The sequence below is a fragment of the Stigmatopora argus genome, chromosome 10 (genome assembly GCF_051989625.1).
Source record: "Stigmatopora argus isolate UIUO_Sarg chromosome 10, RoL_Sarg_1.0, whole genome shotgun sequence".
Lineage (NCBI taxonomy): Eukaryota > Metazoa > Chordata > Actinopteri > Syngnathiformes > Syngnathidae > Stigmatopora > Stigmatopora argus.
This window is the reverse complement of record NC_135396.1, coordinates 14,664,621-14,686,736: the sequence shown is the minus strand read 5'-3', so window position 1 is coordinate 14,686,736 and position 22,116 is coordinate 14,664,621. Positions and strand designations below refer to the sequence as shown.

General features: G+C 38.4%; 1 protein-coding gene across 4 annotated transcripts in view; it reads left to right on the top strand.

Moving 5' to 3' along the window:
• The window catches only part of arap1 (ArfGAP with RhoGAP domain, ankyrin repeat and PH domain 1), a 58,434-nt gene that overhangs the window by 17,646 nt on the left and 18,672 nt on the right, over nt 1-22,116 (top strand). For all 4 annotated transcript variants that reach the window (XM_077611253.1, XM_077611252.1, XM_077611251.1 and 1 more), the window contains 11 exons: nt 3,152-3,304; nt 4,623-4,692; nt 5,734-5,854; nt 5,960-6,144; nt 6,284-6,390; nt 8,068-8,267; nt 8,489-8,574; nt 11,027-11,209; nt 19,117-19,291; nt 20,381-20,515; nt 21,922-22,057. In XM_077611253.1, coding sequence (XP_077467379.1) covers nt 3,152-3,304; nt 4,623-4,692; nt 5,734-5,854; nt 5,960-6,144; nt 6,284-6,390; nt 8,068-8,267; nt 8,489-8,574; nt 11,027-11,209; nt 19,117-19,291; nt 20,381-20,515; nt 21,922-22,057 — 1,551 coding nt within the window. The remainder of the gene's footprint in view (nt 1-3,151; nt 3,305-4,622; nt 4,693-5,733; nt 5,855-5,959; nt 6,145-6,283; nt 6,391-8,067; nt 8,268-8,488; nt 8,575-11,026; nt 11,210-19,116; nt 19,292-20,380; nt 20,516-21,921; nt 22,058-22,116) is intronic.

The following is a 22,116-nucleotide window of genomic DNA, read 5'->3' as shown; positions in this document are numbered from 1 at the left end:
AGCAGGTATTGATGATTTAAGTCATGTGTTTCAGACATTTTGGGGGTAATGGGGAAAAGTGTACTTTCAAAAGTGTATTAAAGTTTGGTGCGGGCAGGCGCGGGCTCGAATCCCGCTGGTGGCGGTATGATTGTGAGTGAGAATGGTTGTCTGTTTCTGTGTGCCCCACGGCTGACTGGCGACCAGTCTAAGGTGTAGTGTGCCTTTTGCCCGAAATTAGCTGGGATAGGCTCCAGCAGCTCCCGCAAGGCCGCAACTCTTACTAGGATGTGCGGTATGGAAGATGAATGTAATTTCAGTAAATAGTACTTGAACTGTGTCTGCTAGGCCAATGATTAGCCCTTCGTAACTACTTCTTAGCATGATAGTCATACAGAATTACAGTGGTACTTCTACATACGAGCTTAATTCGTCCCGGGACTGAGCTCGTATGTCGATCTTCTCGTAACTCGAGCGAACGTTTCCTTTTGAAATGAACTTAAAACAAATTAATTCGTTCCAACCCTCTGAAAAACACCCAAAACAGGATATTGGGTTGGATTTTTTTTTAATGTGTTCTAATTCACCATCTATTGACAAAGTAACAAATAACGAGTGGTTTAATAGTACTAAAATGTGTTTAATAGAACTAAAATTAGACGCGGAGGGCACACAGACGGCCATAGAAGCAGGCGGGGTGGTGGTTCGGGGGGACTTTATCCACGGCAACGCACTCGTAACCGAACAAACAAATTTAAATTAACTTGGATTAATATATACAGACACACTCAAACATACGTTTAATGTAACTTTACACAAAACTGAATTCTAATTTTGTTTTAATTTTTTTTACCTTCTGGCCGGGTTAGTTGTTTGCCACGCCTCCACCCTCGCGTTCGCTATCGATGGCCTGTTTGCTGTTGTATTCCCTTCAAAATATTCCGAAACTGATGCACACAAATGTCCTCACAATAGGATAACGCACAACCACTTGCCAATGAGAAGTAGTCTTGAATGAGCGATCGCGGGAGCTAACAGGCTAAGGAAGGAAAAACAGGAAATGCAACAGCTCAGCCTACCCACGTATTGATTGTGGGTAATGAAGTTTTATTCTCAGAAAGGGTGCCATTGGCTATCGGTGTTGTGTGCACGAGTATACTTCATTACCCAGAAAGCCCTCTTTTTGCCCGCGCATGCGTGTTGTGCGTTTTCATGTCCATGCGTAGGAGAAACTCGTGTGAAGAAATCATTCAGTGTTCGTAGATATGTTATACACGAAAGAGATGCGTAAAAAAAGACAGTGCGCCACAATGATAAACAGCCTCCCATGTCATGGCCACCTGGCTTTCTCGCATCTCGAAATGTTTCTCGTATCTGGAGCGAATTATTTGCCCGAAATTTTCCTCGTATCTCAAGCATCTGGTAGGGAGAGCTGCTCGTATGTAGAGGTACTACTGTATATAACCCATCTCATCTTATTTTCTGAACCGCTTCATCATCATTAGGGTCACGGGGGTTGCTGGAGCCAATCCCAGCTGTCTTGACGGACAACCATGCATACTCACACCCATACCTAGGGGCAATTTAGAGTGTCCAATCACCCTACCGTGCATGTTTTTGGAATGTGGGAGGAAACTGGAGTACCCAGAGGAAACCCACACAGGCCTGTGAATAACATGCTAACTCCTCACTTGTGGACGTCACCTGGATTTGAACCCAGGACCAACGCGCTAACCACTCGTGCTACCGGGCCGCCTGAATTATTTAACCCCTACAATAATATTCAACACTTTTCACAATTAAACATAGAAGTTTATCTATAACATGCCTTTTTTTACCGAAGCTCAACAAGAGTGACCACACATCTTCAACCCACATCCTAACTAGTGAGCAACTTGCTAGACATCGATATGAATGAGATAATTATTTCTTTACAAGATCTATACTTTCTACTGGAAGGTTGCTCTATTCATTCACTATGCCCACAGGAAGAGTCTCATAATGCATACGCGCTAGATGAGCGTTATGTCTTATTTACTGTTGCCACTAGAGGGCAGTGTATCCTCCAAAATCAATAAAACTAAATACTACATACAATAATACTTAGTAAAAAAAACATTACATCGCCACAATAATTAAATGATTAATCAACACAGCAAAATTGAATTTTGAACCCTTTTATAATTGAATTATTTGATACATTATTGCAGCCCTTAATGCCTATTCTTTAACTTGGCTCATCTGGTTTAATGTCTGGATTGTACAAAGTGACAAAAAAGGGAATAGTTGAAGTGGGATTTGGCAAACATTAACAAGCGACAAGACTGCAAGACAGCAACTTTGAGCTAGTAAACGTTCCACTATTTTAGTAACAGTGGTGAATTCAGAGGGCGGTCCGGCGGCATGAGTGTTTAGCACGTGGGCCTCACAGCTCTGGAGTCCTGGGTTCAAATACAGGTCGGCCCACCTGTGTGGAGTTTGCATGTTCTCCCTGCGTGGGTTTTCTCTGGGTACTCTGGTTTCCTCCCGCACAAAAACATGCATTGTAGGCTGATCGGACACTAAATTGCCCCTAGGTATGAGTGTAAGAGTGAATGATCTCCTCGTGCCCTGCGATCGTCTGGCCACCAATTCACGGTGTCCCCCATCTCTCTGGCCCGAAGTCAGCTGGGAAAGTTCCAGCACCCCCCACAACCCCAATGAGGGTAATGCGGTTCAGAAAATGAATGAATAAATGGATGGTAAATTTAGCCATTAATGCGGAATCTCTCCCAAATTTTGAAGAATGCATTCGTGGAGGAAGATGCCGATGACAAATGAATAATAGACAATAACAGATCAAAATTCAATATTTGTTTCGTAAATGACATGCTTTAAATGTTTCATTTACTATGAAGAAAATGTTTCTCCCATTACTCTTGGTTTTATTGGACTGTTAAAAAGTTAGTTTTTTGTGTCACCCTGTATTTAGTAACTGTATTTCTCTCAGTACAGTGTAAGGAAAGTGAAATTCACGTGCATATTGTGGACTGTAATTTCTGATACAAACAGACCGGAAAAACTTGTATCATTGCTTCCTGGAGTAATAATTTAGTTTTTCTTTCATGCTTGCTCTCCTTCCTCTTATAATAACTACATTGTTTTGTTGGTGCTCATTTCTGTTCATCCATAGTCGTAGTGTCTGGGAGGAACCGGGCTTCAACAGTCTGCAAGGTAGCATCTTTCTACCTAAAACAAGCAGACTGGAGTCACCCCCGAAAGAAGACAGCTCCCAGCTCGCAGCTGCCATTAAGATGGGCTGGCTTGACAAGAATCCACCGCAGGGGTAAGACATATACTGTACATACAGCATATAACTATACTTCAAAGGTAAAGGAAACTAAAAAACTTCTAAAACAGGGGTGTGTAACTAATTCTTGTCATTAGCCACGGGGAATGCATGATTTCTTTTGGAAGAGTATTTGTCTGACAACTTGAGCTGGCACAAATAATGCACTAATTGACATAAATTTATGACTGTTTTTATAGTGGATTGTTTGTTGTTAAAATGCTCCAAATTCTCTTTTTTTCAGCCACTTAATAACAAAAATTTGCCAGTTTTTTTTAAAACTAATTTCCGGACTAAAAAAGCACACCTGGCTAGAATCTGCACTGCCACCAAATTTAAAGAAAAAATCCCGTGATCCCTCATTTTTTTTGCTGTTAATATGTAACGGAACCTCGCAAAAGTTTACAGACTGAAATGCATGATTCCCTCTAATCACAAATAAATGATACACAGCATAAACTATTTATTTCATATATTTATTCTTAACATTTACTGTACAGTATTTACTTAAATCCATAGTAATTACAGGACAGTATTTACTTAATCCAGAGTAATTACTGTACAGTATTTACTTAAATTTATTTATAGTAATTAATTAATTAATCTTTGATCAACATTACTCTGTTTTAGTAAATATTATGTTTCTCAGATTTATTCAGTTTGATTGTGATTATTATTATTATATATTTGCTGTAACTTGTATTGCTGTTTTTATTTTGCTTCAAAATTTCCCTGTACAAGGGTATAACGCAGTCATCATGAACACAAACTTTTTCACTGATGGTCCTCATCTCAACCTAAAACAAAACACCCAATAGTCCTTGATCTTTCATTACAAACTACAAAAATGGCTAAATTTAATTTATGTAAAAAGAAAAAACTGTCGATTCACATGATTGAAAATGACACTTGGAGTTGAGCTTAGTCTGTTGCCCGTTAAAAAAAAAAGTTAGATCGCGGGAGGTTGGCTCCTTGAAAAATAACTTTATTGGGGTTCAAGCTCCTTGATGGTGTAGTGGTTCTTTCACCTGACGTCAGTGCGGGCAGTGTGGTATGATTGCAGTGAAAGTGTGATTGTGAGTGGTTGTCTGTCCCTGTGTGCCCTTAGACTGAGTGGTGACAAGTATAGTAATCTTCCTTTCGCCTGAAGTAAGCTTGTATAGGCACCACCACCCAGTGATCCTAACAAAGTTAAGCGGGGGTTCATCATAAAACGATAAAACGTTACGTTGGAGGGGTTAATTGTATAGTTTAGTTGATATTGTTTTCACAATTTACAACGACATAACTACACTCTGGGTATATTCCTCCTCAGGGCCCTTTATTATCAGAGGCGATGGATAAGGCTTGATGTTGACTATCTGAGATATTTTGACAGTGACAAGGTAACAACCACACAAGTCTGTCTGTTTATTGATGCACTTTGACAAATCTGCAGTCTGTGTTATGCTTTGATTTAGAGCTGGGCAATAAAACAATTACGATAATTATCGTGAAATATTTTTTGTCAACGATAATAATAACTTTTCATAAAAATTCGCTTGTAATTCTGCAATTACAGCACCCGACCACCGCAGAGAAGGTGAGCGCTGTTGTGACATTAACGCTAGTTCCAGACCAACGCTCAGGGGAAGAGGAAAGTGATAAGGAAATGTGTTTTTAGCTTGGTTAGTAATAAAGGTTAACACGGAGCATGAACGCAAAAGGACAATAACACGACCAAAATGAGCGATTATGAGATGCAGGACAACACAGAGCCGATCCAAGTGAAATCTCCCTGGCATTTTTTTTTTTTCTTTTTAATCTAAAATTTTAAACTTGTTATTTTGCGTTAAAATGGGTTAAGTTCATCAAACTTTTTGTTTTATCTTTTTCGTAAATGGCCATATGTGAGGTAAATTTAAACAGTTTCATTTTGTGAGGCTGAAAATAGTCTGTTTGCCAATCGTGAGGATGTCTTCAGTTGATTATTTTATTTATTTCATATTGCACAGCAACTTTTGGTTTGAAGGCAAATTTATAAAAAATAAAGAAACCTTACAAAGTTTCTGCAGGTTATATTTCTATACTTTTCATAGTCTAAAGAGGGAGTTGTCTTATCTTTATTGCACAACAGATCAACAAAAATACTTCCTCCTTATTCAGATATGAAAGTAACATTGTCACCTTACTTTATATGACAAGAGAATATGTAATATGATGATATTAAAAAGTATTTTATTTACTTATTCACAGAAGTTTGAAGTTTCACATTTGAAACAAAAGAGATGTAATGTTATCGTGATAATTATCGATATCTACTATTTTTTTTAATCGTAATCACAATTTTTGCTATATTGCCCAGCTCTATTTTGATTCATTCCATTCATTGATTTTTCGTGGTGCTTATTAAACTTGGTAAAATGTATGTTGTCTGTCTGTTATAGCAAGTATATTCTAAAGGGATAATCTCGACAGCATCAATAACTAATGTGACAAGTGTGGGAGAGCTGAAGTTTGAGGTCATCACAAGCAATCGCACATTTATCTTCAAAGCTGAAAGTGATGGTTTGTCTGGTTATTGAAATGTTTGCTTGTCCAAAATACTGCATGATACAATTACGACATTCTAGTATCTGTCTTTTTAATTTTTTCACCCACCTTCTGATCCAGGTGAGAGAAATGAGTGGGTGACGCTGCTGCTGGACTGCACAAGGGGGCGGCAAAGGCGCAGTGCATTGATGCCTGGTTCACCTTTAAATCCAAAGTTTAAAGGCTATTTGGAGCTCAAAGGTTTACGCTCCAAACTTTATACAGTCGTTGCTTCAGATAAGGTCTTTCTCTACAAAAACATAGAGGTGCTTGCTTGTATTTTTGTCCTCTTAAATAACTGTTGATATCATAGATACTTAAACAGTGCTTCAAATTTAAATAATATGCCTTTGTGCATGTCCACATGTGTTATCGTGACGCTATTTATGTATTTGCTTTTTCTAGGACTACCGTATTGGAGTAGGCATCACATCAATTGAAATGAATGTAGGAAATGTTAAGGTTACAGATCGCCGAAGTTTCGATCTCACCACACCTTACCGCACTTTCAGGTACTGTATGTATGCTCTTTAACTATTATGCTTCCTCTTCAAACAATACATAGTAAATTTGTACTTTGAAACAGCATCATTTTTACTATACCTGTATAGGTGTTAGTGCTATCATGTCAGTTTGTGATTGAGTATTCTTGCCAGGCTCTGTGTGATTTTCCAACTGACACTTCACTGCCTGCTGTGTAAAGGCACAGTCAGACAGAAAGTGGAATTTGCCTGTTCATATGCACAGAATTTGTGTTTGGTTGTTAAAACCTCAATGGTTTGAAAGGTTGGATTTGATTGTGTATATATGTGTGTCTGTGTGTGTGTGTGTATATGTGTATATATATATATATGTATATATATATATATATATGTATATATATATATATATATATATATATATACATATGTATACGTACGTGTGTATGTATGTGTGTGTGTGTATGTATGTGTATATGTATATATATAATGTATATGTGTGTATGTGTATATATATACATATATATATATATATATATATATATATGTGTATATATATATATGTATATATGTGTATATATGTATGTATGTATATATGTGTATATATGTATGTATATGTGTATATATATGTATATATGTATATATTTATATATATATGTGTATATATATGTATATATGTGTGTATATATGTATGTATGTATATATATACAGACACACAGACACACATGTATATACACAATCAAATCCAACCTTTCAAACCATTGTATATATGTATATACAGTGGGGCAAATAAGTATTTAGTCAACCACCAATTGTGCAAGTTATATACATATCTATACATATACATACATATATATGTAAACAAAATCCATCCTCAATTAGATTTCAATTACTCTGTCGTACACATTATCCGTGCGTTTGAGTTCTATCAAGAAGTTCTTTTCTATCGCCATCGAAGTTAATTCTGAAAGTCGAGCCTTTCCTGTCGTACCCAGGACCCTAGATCTATGAGGTCGACGTGCTAACTGCTCAGCCTCCAGGCTGCCTGGAATGAATCTTGCTGTTCTAATTATTTTGTAGGTGGCTGTAGATATAGATCCATCCATCCATTTTCAACATCGTTTATCCTTGTCAGGGTAGCGGAGTGCTGAAGCTTATTCTAACTGACTCCAAGCAAAAGGCGTACCCTAAACTTGTGTCCAATCAGTCTTAGGACACACACAGAGACAGACTACCATTCGCACTCAAACTCAAACAAATCACACTGTCTGAACGTACCACTTCACCATCAGCGAGTCTGTGTGTATGGGTCAAATATTTTAAGCTCCAGTTGGATGATAATCTTAAAATACACATGAAGCAAAGGGAACAAATATCAGTGATAGAGCCTAGGAATGTTTGTTGTATTTTATATTTTACATATTTTTTTGAAAGACTGCCTCAATTTATTAGTCATTTGTGCAAAGTATTTTAATCACAGAGGAATGCATCATTGTGTTCGACTGAAAAGAAGAACCAAACATCTATTTTTGTCTGTCTGGAACTATTTGGATTCCAGTTTTCAGCCAAATATATTTAGCGAGACATACGTAGAATGAGTTCTGAGAGTATGAGAGGACATTCACACCAAGACTACTACACCAGCTTGGTTTAGCATGTTGCTATAATGGCAGCATTAAGACTTAGATGTTTGTTTGTGTCTGTTCGCAGTTTTATAGCCGAGTCAGAGCAACTGAAAGATCAGTGGGTGGACGCAATGACCGAGGCCATAGGTGAGGCTTTGTCCAATAGTGAGGTCGCTGAGCGGATATGGGTGGAGCCAAGCAACAGTTTCTGTGCTGATTGCGGAGCTCCGAAACCGGAATGGGCGGCAATCAACCTGTGTGTCGTGATCTGCAAGCGATGTGCAGGTTTGTGTTTTGTGATTAGATAATATCTTTTTATGACTGCAAAAAACTTTGCCACATAGATGGTTTGGATATTTGTTCAGTTGTTTTCTGGTTGCCAGGAATGTATGGCTGTTTGAAGTCATAATAACATTTTTTATTTTCAATATTTCAATAATTTTTACCAATGTCACAGTGCCCATATAAGCTTCTTTTAAATTTGTTGATGTCAACATGTGTTTCAGGAGAGCACAGAGGACTGGGCCCTAGCATCTCGAAGGTTCGGAGTCTGAAAATGGATCGGAAAGTTTGGACTGTGGAACTTATACAGGTATACATGAACATATTTTTTTATTTTTTTTAAAGAAGTTAACTGTTTTCATTTTATCTCAATGTGCTATGGATCAATTAGAACACATTGGTCCAGTTAGAAAGTGAATCAAAGTTGATCTTGCTGCTGTTAATAAACTCTTTCAGTTTTTTAAAAACTCCTTCAAGAGTTTTAATGCCCTTACACAAAGATTGAAATTGGCAATAATAATACAATTATTTTCATTTTTTTCATAAATAATTTATTAAAACCCTTCAAACTATCAGAACATTCCTAATGGTACTAAACTTACTATGCTTACCAGATACACACGTGTGGTTAATTTCCTGTAAAATACACTCTGCTAGCATCACTGCTATAATTTGTATGTAGGTATGTATAGTGCCTTGTAAAAATATTCGACCCCATTGAACTTTTGACCTTTTGCTAAATTTCAGGCTTCAAACATAACGATTTAAAATGTATATATATATTTTTTCAAGAATCAACAAGTGGGACAATTGCGATGCGGAAGGAAATTTTTGTGATATTTTAAACTAAAACAAATAAAAACCTGAAAAGTAGGGCGTGCAATATTATTTGGGCCCCTTGCTTTTATATTTTATAGCGCCTCCTTTTACAATTGCAAGTTGCTTGGGGTATGTCTCTATCATGGGAAACGTAATACCTGTATTTGTCTGCCAGATACCGGCAAGAGCCCGTTCTACCAGGGCCAAAAGCCATTCACTTTGTACTACGTTTTAGAATTTTACCAATGCCCACTGTGTGTGTGTGAAAATATATGCCACGTTGAATTTGTACGATTTTAATCGCTTAATAAGGGTAATTGCAATCATTAATAAGGGGAGCATTTAGTCAAGGTGGACAGGTATGCAAGAGAGAATCTTGAAACATGGATATTGGTTGTGGTGAGACAGCCAATTGAATTGAATTGAATGCTTTAATTGTCATAATATGAGATAGAATGAGAGCGATGAAATAAGAGCTCAGTAGAGGGTATTGATGTTTTATAGTGAGAATCAATGCATCCTCGACAATATTTTCAAAATAAAATACAGTGGTACCTCGACATACGATCTTAATCCGTTCCGGGACATAGTTCGTATGTCAAGCTTCTCGTAACTTGAGCGAACATTTCCCATTGAAATGAACTAAAAACAAATTAATTCGTTCCAACCCTCTGAAAAAACACCAAAAACAGGATATGCAAAGCTCCGCCCCGTCCTCGTACATATATTTTACACACGAAAGTGATGCGGCATGACAGTGCCATGGACACCTGGCTTGGTCGCATCTCAAAATTTTGATCGTATCTAGGGCGAATTATTCGATCAAAATTTTCATCGTATCTCGAGCATCTCGTAGGTAGAGCTGATCGTAGGTCGAGGTACCACTGTAACGGATAAGGAAATGCATTTACTTTTTGGGAGATTTCGTAATTTGGATCTTTTTCATATCTCAAGTCACTCATTTGCATATAAAAATTTTGTAACCTGAAAATGTCGTACCTAGAGGCATTCGTAAGTAGAGGAATGACTGTATCTTGATGTTTGAAGCCTGAAAGGTTGAAAAGTTCAGGGAGGCTAAATACTTTCACAAGGCACTGAATGTAAATATTTGTTCATAAAATATCCAGTGTATTTCTTTACACTTCACGATTGTGTCACACTTGATGTTGATTCTAGACAAACCAAAATAATGTTTGAAGCCTGAAATGTGGCGAAATGATCAAAACTCAAAGGCGGCCGAATACTTTCACAAGGCTTTATATATAAATGTCCGTTCATATTTGGTAGGTTGATACAACTCAAATAAAGACCTTTTTGGGATCAAATTCCATAGCTGTGGCAGTTGGTGATCTTCAATCAGAATTCTGATTTCAATAAGTTACTAAATTATGTTATCTCAAATTGCACATTTTGATTAACAAGCATTTATTTCATAAGTGAGCTAAATTTGTTAACAAAATCATATAAAAACATTCTGTAGAAAGGGTAATTGAAAATAAATCAGAAAAAAACACAAAGAAAATAAACTTGGCTGGAGTGTCCTCTTAATCAATCCATCGGGAGTTGGATTATATGACTTGAAACAGTACAAAATTATAAAAGTAATTAAGTTTACCATTTTTGGGCAAATTTATGATGATGCCCCATATAAAAAAATAAGGTCCAAATGTCAAAGTAGACGCTGTCTGATGTGTAGTGGTTCACTGACTTCAGTGCGGGAAAGCGTGGGATTAATTCCCGCTTTGTGGCGGAGTGATTGTGAGTACGAATGGATGTCTGTCTGTGTGCCCTACACCTGACTCGCCACCAGTCTACTCGGGTGTAGTCCACCTTTCACCCGAAGTCATCTGCGATAGGCTCCAGCAACCCCTGCAAACCTTGCGAGCATGCGCAGTACAGATGATGAATGAATGTCAAAGTAGGCACTGTATCTATCTGTGCAGGTGTTCCTGTTGCTTGGCAACAACCGCGTTAACAGTTTCTGGGCGGCAAATATCCCACCGAGTGAGGCTCTGTCGCCCTCAAGCTGCAGTGACGACCGGCGGCGTTTTATCACCAACAAGTACCGTCATGGCAAATATAGGAAGTACCACCCTCTATATGGAAACCAGAAAGAGCTGGATAACGTAAGTCACAGTTTCAATTTAAAAACTTTCTTTAGAGAAAATGTATACATGTTGGGCATTCAACAAATCCTAAAAGAAGAGGATTAACAAACTGGGAGGATGTATAATGTTGACCACTGTCTCGCCACACTTGAACTATATTACAACAAAGTGCAATGTCTGTGTCACATATGTGACTGAATTCCTTCCTGCTGTTTACCCTTTAGTCTGTAAAGTACAGCTGGTTGTTACTGATGTACAGTACAAAAGTCCTGCTCTTTCATTCCTCTTTTAAATACACTGCCAGTCTGACATGTTTAACCAGGGCTGTTCTTTTGATGAAGTCAAAATTTAAAGCAGTCATAAATCATCTGACAGTTTGATATTTTTTCTCTTGCCAGAAACAAGGAACTAGATCAGAACTATTTTTCTTCTTGTAGTCATTCTAAACTCCTTATGTGGTTTTTAAAAATTCCTTGCAAGACTGAAATGCAGATGACTTGATGAGAAAAACTTTCTCCATTATCCTGAATATAGAGAGAACTTTTCTAATCCCGTAGTTTTCATATGGTATATCTATCAGACTGATAATACAAAAATGATTTAGCTTCTGAATTGCAATTATTGTATTATGTTTAAACTTTGTGAACAGATTATTCAAAATTTAGTCCTTTGTTGTCTGGATACTCTGTATTGTATTGTTGTCTTTAGACTTATAATCTTCACTGTTTTGCACACTAATGCAGTTTTGGATAGCATTTAAAAAAAGAAAAAAGCTCTCAAGGTTTTGCCAAGAGCTGTTGTGCTTCCATTATTGAGCATATTTTCGACCCAGCTGGGTCTGTGGCTTAACCCACTTAACTGCAAACAATGTCAGCTCTTCACATTGAGTTTGAGTGACTCACTTTTATCACCTGACTCTGGGTACTCCCCCCGCGCTCCCAACCAATTGTAAATGCGCTTGCGTCAAAGTCTGGGAAATGCAGGAGATAAAAGTGTAACAAAACTGCAAGTGTTATTCATTTGTTGTTATTGTTCACATTATTACCATCTGCTGTATTAGCCTTCTTATGTGCTCAATTTCTACTTTCACATTGTTTGTCTGACTTGCTGTCATTTGAGATCTTGAATTTTGTTTTTTTTTCACAATGCCTGGGCCTAATAGATTCCAGCGCCATGTGTGAAGGATCCTTGCTGTGTCCGTTGGTTCTTAAAGTCAGTGTGTGAGGGGTCAAGCTAAACATCTGCAGCTCTTTAGAAATTTTTAAAGCCCAAAGCCCATTTCATCTGGTTCTGCCTTTTTACTCCCACATCTCAGTTTCCTTTCTGCTTGTTTTTCCCCCTTTCTCGAATGTGACATCACTACTCACTGCTCTTGCTGGAATGTGCTGTAACCCCGCCTCCATTTCACTCCTCCTTTGCTGTTCATTGCTGGGCTGTGACTGCTAAAGAAAGTTTCTTTCTGTTCATTTGCCTGTTCAGAAATGTCTGCTCTATGTTGAAGCTTTGTCTGAGGCTTAAGTGATGCAAAGTGCGCCTGGCATAGGGAGTTTTGTCAAGTAGCACCAAATCTGGATAAATTGTGTGGGGACCCACAGGTAAGATTGTTTACTACTGAAGTGTGGAGAGTGAGCAAAGTTTCTGTTTGTATATGTTCAAGTGGATTTGGCCTTTTAACGAATGACAATTCGAGATTTATTGAGTGTTGGAAGCTTTAACTAGTGCAGAAATCTCTGTCACTGGACTCTGGAACACTGGCAGTATTTGAGCTTTTTTGCCTTTGATTGGAGACTGTTAAAACTGTTGAAAGAGTTTTCAGATTGACGCCTAATTGCATAATTCTGTTCTTGGAGTGGGTTGTGATACGACAACATGTTTGTTGAGGTGGATGAGCATATTATGTATTGGCTGGCTCGCTCAATGAATATCACCGTGCCACTGTCTTGCTTTCATTTAGTTTCAGCCTGCTTCGTAAACTCTTATTGGCTTTCTGTCCTCTCAACAGTTAGTAAGCTTTCTGCCAGGCGTTTATCAGTTTGAAATGATTTGTGGAATATGTATGAGGATGAAAAGAATGTCACAATCTAACAAGGAAAATTCTAGCACAAGGCAAATCTGTGTGTCCAGTTACTTCATTGGAGATGCAGATGCCTCTCATTTTACAGTAATCTTTTGTTTGTTGCATTTGTTTCCAACTTTGTCAAGGTTATTGAATTCCTTCTCTGTTTACTATTGTCATCTACGATTATGGCCCACATTTTCATGATTGGCATAGACTCGAATTACAGAACGACCCACTCTTTTTCAAGACTGTAGTTTGAAAAGACTTTTTGAACACCAAATTCAATTTTTATGCTGAAAATAATGACAGTACATCTGAAACAAGTGATTATAACAATCTATTTATTTATGTATTTATTTATTGACTTATTTATTACCTATCTATTTATGTCTAAAATGTATTTTCCTGTGTCTGCATTCTCACCCTCTTGCTACTGTGACAATAAAATTTCCCGAATACGGGGATAAATAAAGTTATCTAATCTAATCAGCATTTTGCTATGGCTCAGAACTGAATGCATAGTTTTTATTAGAAGGTTAAAACATATTGAACAACTCTCCTTATATTCAACCAGACTTCAAAGCACAGAAATTGTCTGGTGAGTCTTTTTAATGCCATCAAACAAAAAAGTGACAGTTTTTTTCCTGCCAATAATCCGCTGAATCGGTTGGATTGAATGTTAGCCAATTGCTCTGATTGACCCCATACCTTTTTACAATATGATTGCATTGTGAGCAAGTAGGGCAATGACCCACTTGATCAGGGCTGATGAATCTACAGTGGCTTATTTGTCAGGCATTTCAGTTTTACCTTTCTACCGTTGTTGTGCTTGTTGCTCGTTAGGGATTCTGCTGTACTAAAAGTGACAGATAAAGTAGAAAAGCGGTAGAGAACATGTATGAATGAATGAATGCAAATGAGGTAGAACACTTTTTATTTGGTAAAATTTCACATGGGACTTAAGCTGTGAAACAGAACCATTGTGACCCCAAGCACAATTACTATTTTAGCCGAATCAATTTTTAAAAACACCTTTAATATATGTATTTGTATATATGCGTGTGTGTGTGTAGATGGGGGATCCTTAATCCTAGATTGGGAACCATCGAAAAAGGCTTACTCTATTTGACTCATGATGCATTGCTACTCCCTACAGGACTGAAGTGGATAGCCAATTTTTTTGTTTCGTCGTCCTCTTTTAAAAAAAAATATATATTTTTATACCCTTTCAATTTTCATATTTAACTCCTTTTGTCTGTCAGACCTCTTTCTTACTCTGTAAAGTATGCCAGGACAAGTAATGGCTAAGTTTCATGTGGAAAAAATGTCTTTCTCGTATCGAATTAATATCTGGACATACTTCAAAGTTTGGATGCATGTATTATGAAGTGTGCAAAAACGATCAGTGTGGGAGTTTGAGTTGTGAGGTTGTCTCCGAGTGTCACTCATTTCCAGCCAGTGCAAGTATCATCTAAAGAATGAATTAAGACCTCAGGCTTTTATCTTTTTTTTAACACAATATTTTCCTTTCTTGGTTCTCTTTCTTTCTTTTTTTCTGTACACACAGCCAGATGGAGCTATGTGATTGTAGACACACCCTGATAAAATCAGTTTTCTTCTCTCCTTCTCTCTGGGGATGTTGGCTAAGATTCTTAAATTCCCGCCCCATCTTTCCCGCTTGTATATGTTTGCCTGTGTGTGATTGTTATTTCATTCATGTTCCTTTCACAGGCAGCAGATGTTAGAGGGTATCTGAATTTAAAATACCAAACAACCCATTTCCTCACTGTGCTAATCTCTAATTGGCTCTCTGCTCTCACAAGTTATTGATATGTGACACTAACCTACATACAGCATGCAGGCTTTCACAATAACATCCAGTTGATTTAGTTTTGTTTTACTGAAACACTAAACAGAGACTTATGAGGGAGGGTTATCGTCACTCAACAGCCGGTATGGTAATATAGTGTGTATTCAGATTAGGATGTTTGTCAGTGTTATGGAGTTTTAAGATTGGCAACAAATGACTATTGTGCTTGTGGGTCTGATTAGGACATCAAACGGATGAAATAGACGTATAGTCATGATCAAAGGTTTTTTTCCCCTCTGCCTCCCGCAAGTTTTGTGTTCAGTAAGCTTGCTGCTTAAGTTTTCATGCTTGTTATATTATATTGACATAATCTAGCTGGTGTTATTACCGTATTTTCTGGATTATAAGTCACACCTGAGTATAAGTCGCACCAGCAAAACATGCATAATTATGAAGGAAAAAAACATGTTGGGGGGAAATATATTTGATAAAATCCAACCCCAAAAACATAAATGTCATCTTGAAAGGCAATTTAAAATAAAACTATTTATTTATCCAATATTTTCATTCAAAACCACACCAATGTTCAAGTGTGACCATCCAAAAGACTCAAACTACAGTCTGACAACAGACAGTCACAACAGTCCTTATGCCATTAAAGGCCCATTTTCACTGATTTTTATAGAATACTGTTAAACATTATTACGAATTAAACTATCAAAACTCACACAGATTATAAGTATTTTAATTTTACCAAAAAGATCCTTTATGTTACATTGCAGTCAGCTTTCTTAAAAAACTGTGACGTCACAAGTTCAACGGAAGGCATATGCCTCATTGGAAAAGGAGTATGTAGACGACTGCTTGTTGTTTTTATCATGGGATACAAAATTTAAAGAATGAAAGTCAGCCCCAAAGAACCAGATTGTACCCTAGATGTTCAAACCAAAGGCTGAAGCACCATAACACAGCCCCCGTGACTTATAAAAGGAGAGACACACTCCTGGCACTGATGCAATATGGGCTGAACCCTTGTTGTTTTGGTTCCCATGACATTGACTAGGGCAGTTAGCTCACATGCTAACCATCTGACACCGGCATTCATTAATCTTCTGAATCGCTTATCTTCACAAGGGTCGCGAGGGTGCTGGAGTTTATCCCAGCTAAGTATAGGCACCAGACGGGGGACACCCTGAATCGCTGACTAGCCAATTGCAGGGCACAAGGAGATGAACACATACCCAAGGGCGATTTAGTGTTGACACCGAAATATTTACTGCAATTTAGTTAAAAAACAAAACAACAACAAAAAAACAACTCAATTCATTGGCTACGTGTCATTTGTCACTTGGTCAAAGAAGTCTTGACGAAAATATTTGGATGACAACAACAGAATAGGCTACTTGACGGCTGCTACTGTATTATTCTATTAATCGGTCAGACGGGAAAAAAAGTGGCTTCTATCGGCAGTGTTTGTGTTGTTCCAACTTCTTATCCAACACATCCATTCATTCATCCATCTTCCATCCCGCCCATCCTCGAAAGGGTTGCGGGGTTTGCTGGAGCCTAACCCAGCGGTTTTCGGGTGAAAGGCAGAGTACACCCAAGGGCATAGGGCACACAGAGAGACAAACAAACCATCTAGTTTGCATCATCAGCAATGTTCCCTCTAATTTTTCGTTGGTCTGGGCAGAAAGACAACCTCGCTGAGCGCACTGAGTACCAGTGTGAGCGACATCATCGGTACTCGGATGATTCGCCTAAAGACGTTTCGCCGACAGACGTTTGACAGACGGGCAGGTCGCCGAATGGACGTTCCGCCGAACGGAGGTTTCGCCGAAACGGGATTCGCGCGCTCGCCCCGCCCCCGGATTGTCTGTGTACAAGTTTTTCAACCTCGGCCCGCGGGCCATATACGGCCCGTTAGGATTTTTAATCCGGCCCGCCGCCGGCGTTGTCCAAATTATAGTAAAAATCAATGTTAGTCTACCATCAATGGCAGCCCGGGAATAAGCACTCTTGGGCGGGCAGATGTAGCAGAACCGAGCCGTGAAATGACAGCAATCGGGTCAAATCCATCCTAAAACAGCATTTAATGATTAAATACAAATACTGGAGCTCTTTGGACATTAGAACCGAGCCCAGGGAAGTGAATTCCTCGGTAAAATGTCGCGATGATGTCGCGATGAAGGCAAAAAAACGTCCATATACGTCCATTCGCCAAACAGCTCAAAATGCTCTCAAATTCGGTCAAATTCAGCTGAAAACAGCGTTTAATGATTAAATACAAATACTAGTATTTGTATTTAATCATTAAACTAACAAATACTAGTATTTGTATTTAATCATTAAACGCTGTTTGAACGAACGTTCATTCGGCGACCTGTCCGTCTGTCAAACGTCCGTCGGCGAAACGTCTTTAGGAACGTCTTTACGAATCATCCGGTCACGACATCATCATTGCTCGCGATGGGCACACCAGTATCACACCTGCCACAAGCAGGTGCATGTCAATGTTCCCTCTAATTTTTCATGTAAAACATGCTGTAAAACACGAAAAACATAAGAGTGGACAGAGCTACTGCCACTGGCTGCCGCTTAAACGGCGCCATCATGGGGAAAGGGGTAAAAAAAATAAAATAAAAATAAAAAAAATTCCTGCGCGCCATATGATTGCTGCTGCGCAGAGAAGGCGAGAGTAGTGCGCAATTGCGCACGCGCGCAGCTTAGAGGGAACATTGATCATCAGCCAACTAAAATTCTGGCAATCACAGTAATGAAAACTAAACAGAAGAGGACCGGGCGTGCGATGACGCCGTGCATTTGTGATGTCACTCAATAGTGGTACTGTAGTAAATATTTTTGCCAGAAGTGAAGGATAAAAACGGTTTCCCTTTTTGGTGTATTTTACAAAGAAAATGGGTTGCGGCTCAGTGAAGTCCAATTTTATCGGATTCAGTGAAGTACATAACGGGGGGGGGGCTTTAAAACCCTCAATTGGCATTCAAACTTGCTACTGAATCACAGTTACTCTGATTTGCCATTGTGCATCAATATATAAAAACTGTTTATCTTTGTATTGCATAGGTCAGTTCCAAATGTGTGCAGCTGAGTGAGTGAATGCGTGTCAGCATTATCCGTAAAATCTTACTTTGTTAGTCAACTTATTTGTCATCGTGGTGACAACAAATAATGTCGACTATGATACTCTACTAACTACAACAATGGTTAGGTGTCAGAGTGCTGAGGTTTTCTTGTTGGTTGATGTGAATCTGTTTTTCAAGCTCCTGACCAAGTTTTCCTAAAGTTATTTTAAGGACTATAAGTGCTCCATCAATGAACACTTTTATTTTCAACAGTTAGGCACACCTGATAATGCGCATTAGTATATATTTGACATTTATTCTCTATCTTTTAACATTATAGGTTTGTTTATACATTCATTTATTATTTTTTCTATTGTTTTTGTTATGGTTTTCATGAATGAGTATTAGTCTTATAGTCCACAAAATATGGTATTAACCTTTGACCCACCAATTCGTCACCAAATTACAGTTTTTTTCCTTAGGTTACATGCTTGATTTACATATTTTCTTGTATTATATGTTGTCTTTGAATAATGTAAATGAAATCAGATTGCTCTACAGTGCTGGAGGATAATAAACACAAACAAAAAGAAACCACATGGACGATTGTCAAATGCGGGTGTGTCTCCATATTTGGTTTGTATGATGTCATTTTAAATGGTGTGTCATCAGAGCAACATATGCACACCACATTAGACTTTCATTCATTTTCCACGGTGCTTATCCTCACAAGGATAGCTAGTGTGCTGGCATCTCTCCCAGCTAACTACAGGCAGTAGGGGGTGTATACCCTGAACTGTTTGCCAGCCAATCACAGGCCACAGAGAGACAAACTTAGAATTTTTTTTAAAGTTACATTATGTTTATTGGATGTAGTATATACGTACCACACACCCCAAGCCGACTCAAGTTTCTGCATCTGGCATGAACATATGTTTTTAACCCTAGTTTGTCCTCTCCATTTTTGCAGGCATTATGCATAAATGTGCAGAGCAGTGATGTGCTGGAGACATTGAGCCTCATTTTCTGTGGTGCAGATGTAAATTGTTCAACTGGCGTGGCCAGTTGTCCTACACCTCTCTCCCTAGCCAACACATACTCTCAACCCTTGCAAGCTGTATTACTAAATCACAATCTGAACACAGGTAGAGAATAACTTTTTTATGTGCCTTTGTTATATTTAATCACATGTACAAGGAGTCCTCAGGTTACAATGTCCTCAACCTATGACGTTTCGGCTTTATGCTCCCCGTGCCTTGTCCGCCATTAAGAGATGTGTTTTTTGGGGGGGGTAATTTTACCACTTTTAAAGTACTCAATGAATTCTATTGACAACATTGTTACAGAGGTGCTAATCAATGAAAATATGCATGCAGAAAAGTAAGGGGAAAAAAAGATGATTGAAGTTAGAGGTAGTGTCAGCGCCATAGTGCCGATGTGACACTCCTATTGATGGATTTGGGACTTGGCTCTGTCACCAGCAGTTTAAATACATATTCTACCTCACAGGTTAGCGAAGAGCCACATGCACCCATCAGAGGAGCCACATATATACGAGCCATAGGTTCTCTACCCTTGAGCTAGTGTATAGTCCTTATCTGTGTGCTGGGAGTATGTTTCCCTTTTTGTTAGCTCCCTTCTGTTCAAATTGTGGCCCCAATGAAGAACGCTGAGTCGTCTAGGCTCAGCTGTTAGAAGACAAATTACAAAAAAAAAAACCAATGAAGACATGAGAAGGATACCAATGCACATTGGTAAACTGTTACTTGAAAATGCCTTGCTCGTTGCCAAATGCAGTTTTGTTCTCACACCGTCCGTATGTTACTGACATTCAAAGATTAAAACAATTTCCAGTTAAATTTACATAAAAATAAGAAGAGTAATATAATGAATTGGGTTTTATGTATACTTCATGATGCAATGTTAATTTGTTGGGTGATGTCTCTCGGCAAGAATTGTAAATCGAGCATTTCATTATTTTGATTTTAATGTATATTAATTTTTGATACTAAGTATTTTGAAATAGATTTTGACTCATTTGGAAATTTGGATTATGTCGCCAGCGTAGGAATGCAAGTCGGTCGTGATTTGAGGACTCCTTGTCTATAAAGATAACTTAATTCTACCACACTTTGAAAACTTGGTTTGGCTGGGTAATGAATTATTAATTATACATTTAATTAAACCAAGATTGATAACCTGCCATGCCTCTGTCTCATGGTTTTGTTCTACAGATCTTCCTCGGTCAGAGGTCGACGATGCTATGGAAGAAGTGCAATTTCCATCCCCAACTTGTGTGTATCACAATGGCTTCCTGTTCAAGACTGGATCTATGGCTCGGGCTATTGCAGAGCGTAAGGCCAGAGAGGGTATGTGAGTTGGCTGGATAACCCGTATACAGTGGTACCTCGACATACGATCTTAATCCGTTCCGGGACTGAGATCGTATGACGAGATTCTCGTAACTCGAGCGGACGTTTCCCTTTGAAATGAATGGGAAACAAATTAATTCGTTCCAACCCACTGAAAAAACACCAATAACAGGATATTGGATTGGAAAAAATGTTTTATTTCTTCTAATTCGCCATCTATTAACAAAGTAACACATAACTAGTGGTTTAATAGTAATAAAATGTGTTTAATCTAACTAAAATTGGGCAGATTTGGCCGACAGGAGACAGAGACGTTTGGGGGCGTGGAGCGTTCGTTTATTTTCCCACGATAACGCACTCGTAAACGGAACAAACAAATTTAAATTAACTTGGATTAATATATACAGACACTCAAACATACGTTTAATGTAACTTTACACAAAACTGAATTCTAATTTTGTTGTAATCTTTTGTTACCTTCGTTTTCCGGGTTGGCGGTTTGCCACGCCTCCACCCTCACGTTCGCTATCGATGGGCTGTTTGCTGTTGTACTACGTATTCCCTTCAAAATATTCCGAAAATGATTCACACAAATGTCCTCACAATAGGATAACCCACGACCACTTGCCAACGAGAAATAGTCTTGTAGTAGTACATTTTAGCGATCGCTCCGCTGCTCGTGGGGACATCGGGGGCACCGACTCGCAACTCCCTCGTTGTAATGGGTCTGGTCGCAACTGCTTTGAACAGCGCCTATCAGCGTTGTGTGCACGAGTATACTTCATTACCCAGAAATCCCTCTTTTTCCCGAGCATGCGTTGTGCGTTTCCTGGTCGCAACTCGTCTGAAGAACTCATTCGGTGCTCGTAGTATTATTATACAAGAAAGATATGCAAAAAAGACAGTGCCATGGCCACCTGGCTTGGTCGCATCACGAAATTTTGATCGCTTGACGGGCGAATTGTTCGATCGAAATTTCCGTCGTAAGACGAGAATATTGTATTATGAGCGGTCGTGTGACGAGGTACCACTGTACTGTAAATTTCCAACCACAATTGTCGGCAATAGTGTTGATGTTTTATCACAGTGTCAATGCCATATCAGTGTCATGTTGCAATGCACTGTTTACCCACTCTTCAGTAAACAAACATTTTGAATTATACACTATATTAAATGGGTTTGCCTTCTTAAATGATCAGCTTTTTTTTTGCATCAGTCAAAAATGTTTAATTTTACTTTTTTCTGAATTTTGCTATCGCAATGTTTGCAATGATACTGCATGATAAGAACATGGTGGAATGTTTTCTTTTTTTTTCAAATACCAACTAAAAGTGTCAGATCTTATCAACATGCAGTGGATTACCAATCTTTATTTTATTGTATTTTTTTTCAATTGTGTGCAGAGTTTAGTCGTCGCTGGTGTACACTCAATGATGGCACTTTCAGCTACTATGAGAGTGACAAAAACTCTAATCCTAATGGTGCTCTAAAAGCATCAGAAATAGTTTGCTTGGCTGTGGATGCACCTGAGAAACATGGGTATGAACACACCCACCTGCATTTTGTTACTTTCATATGATCACATAATAAACCCTTCA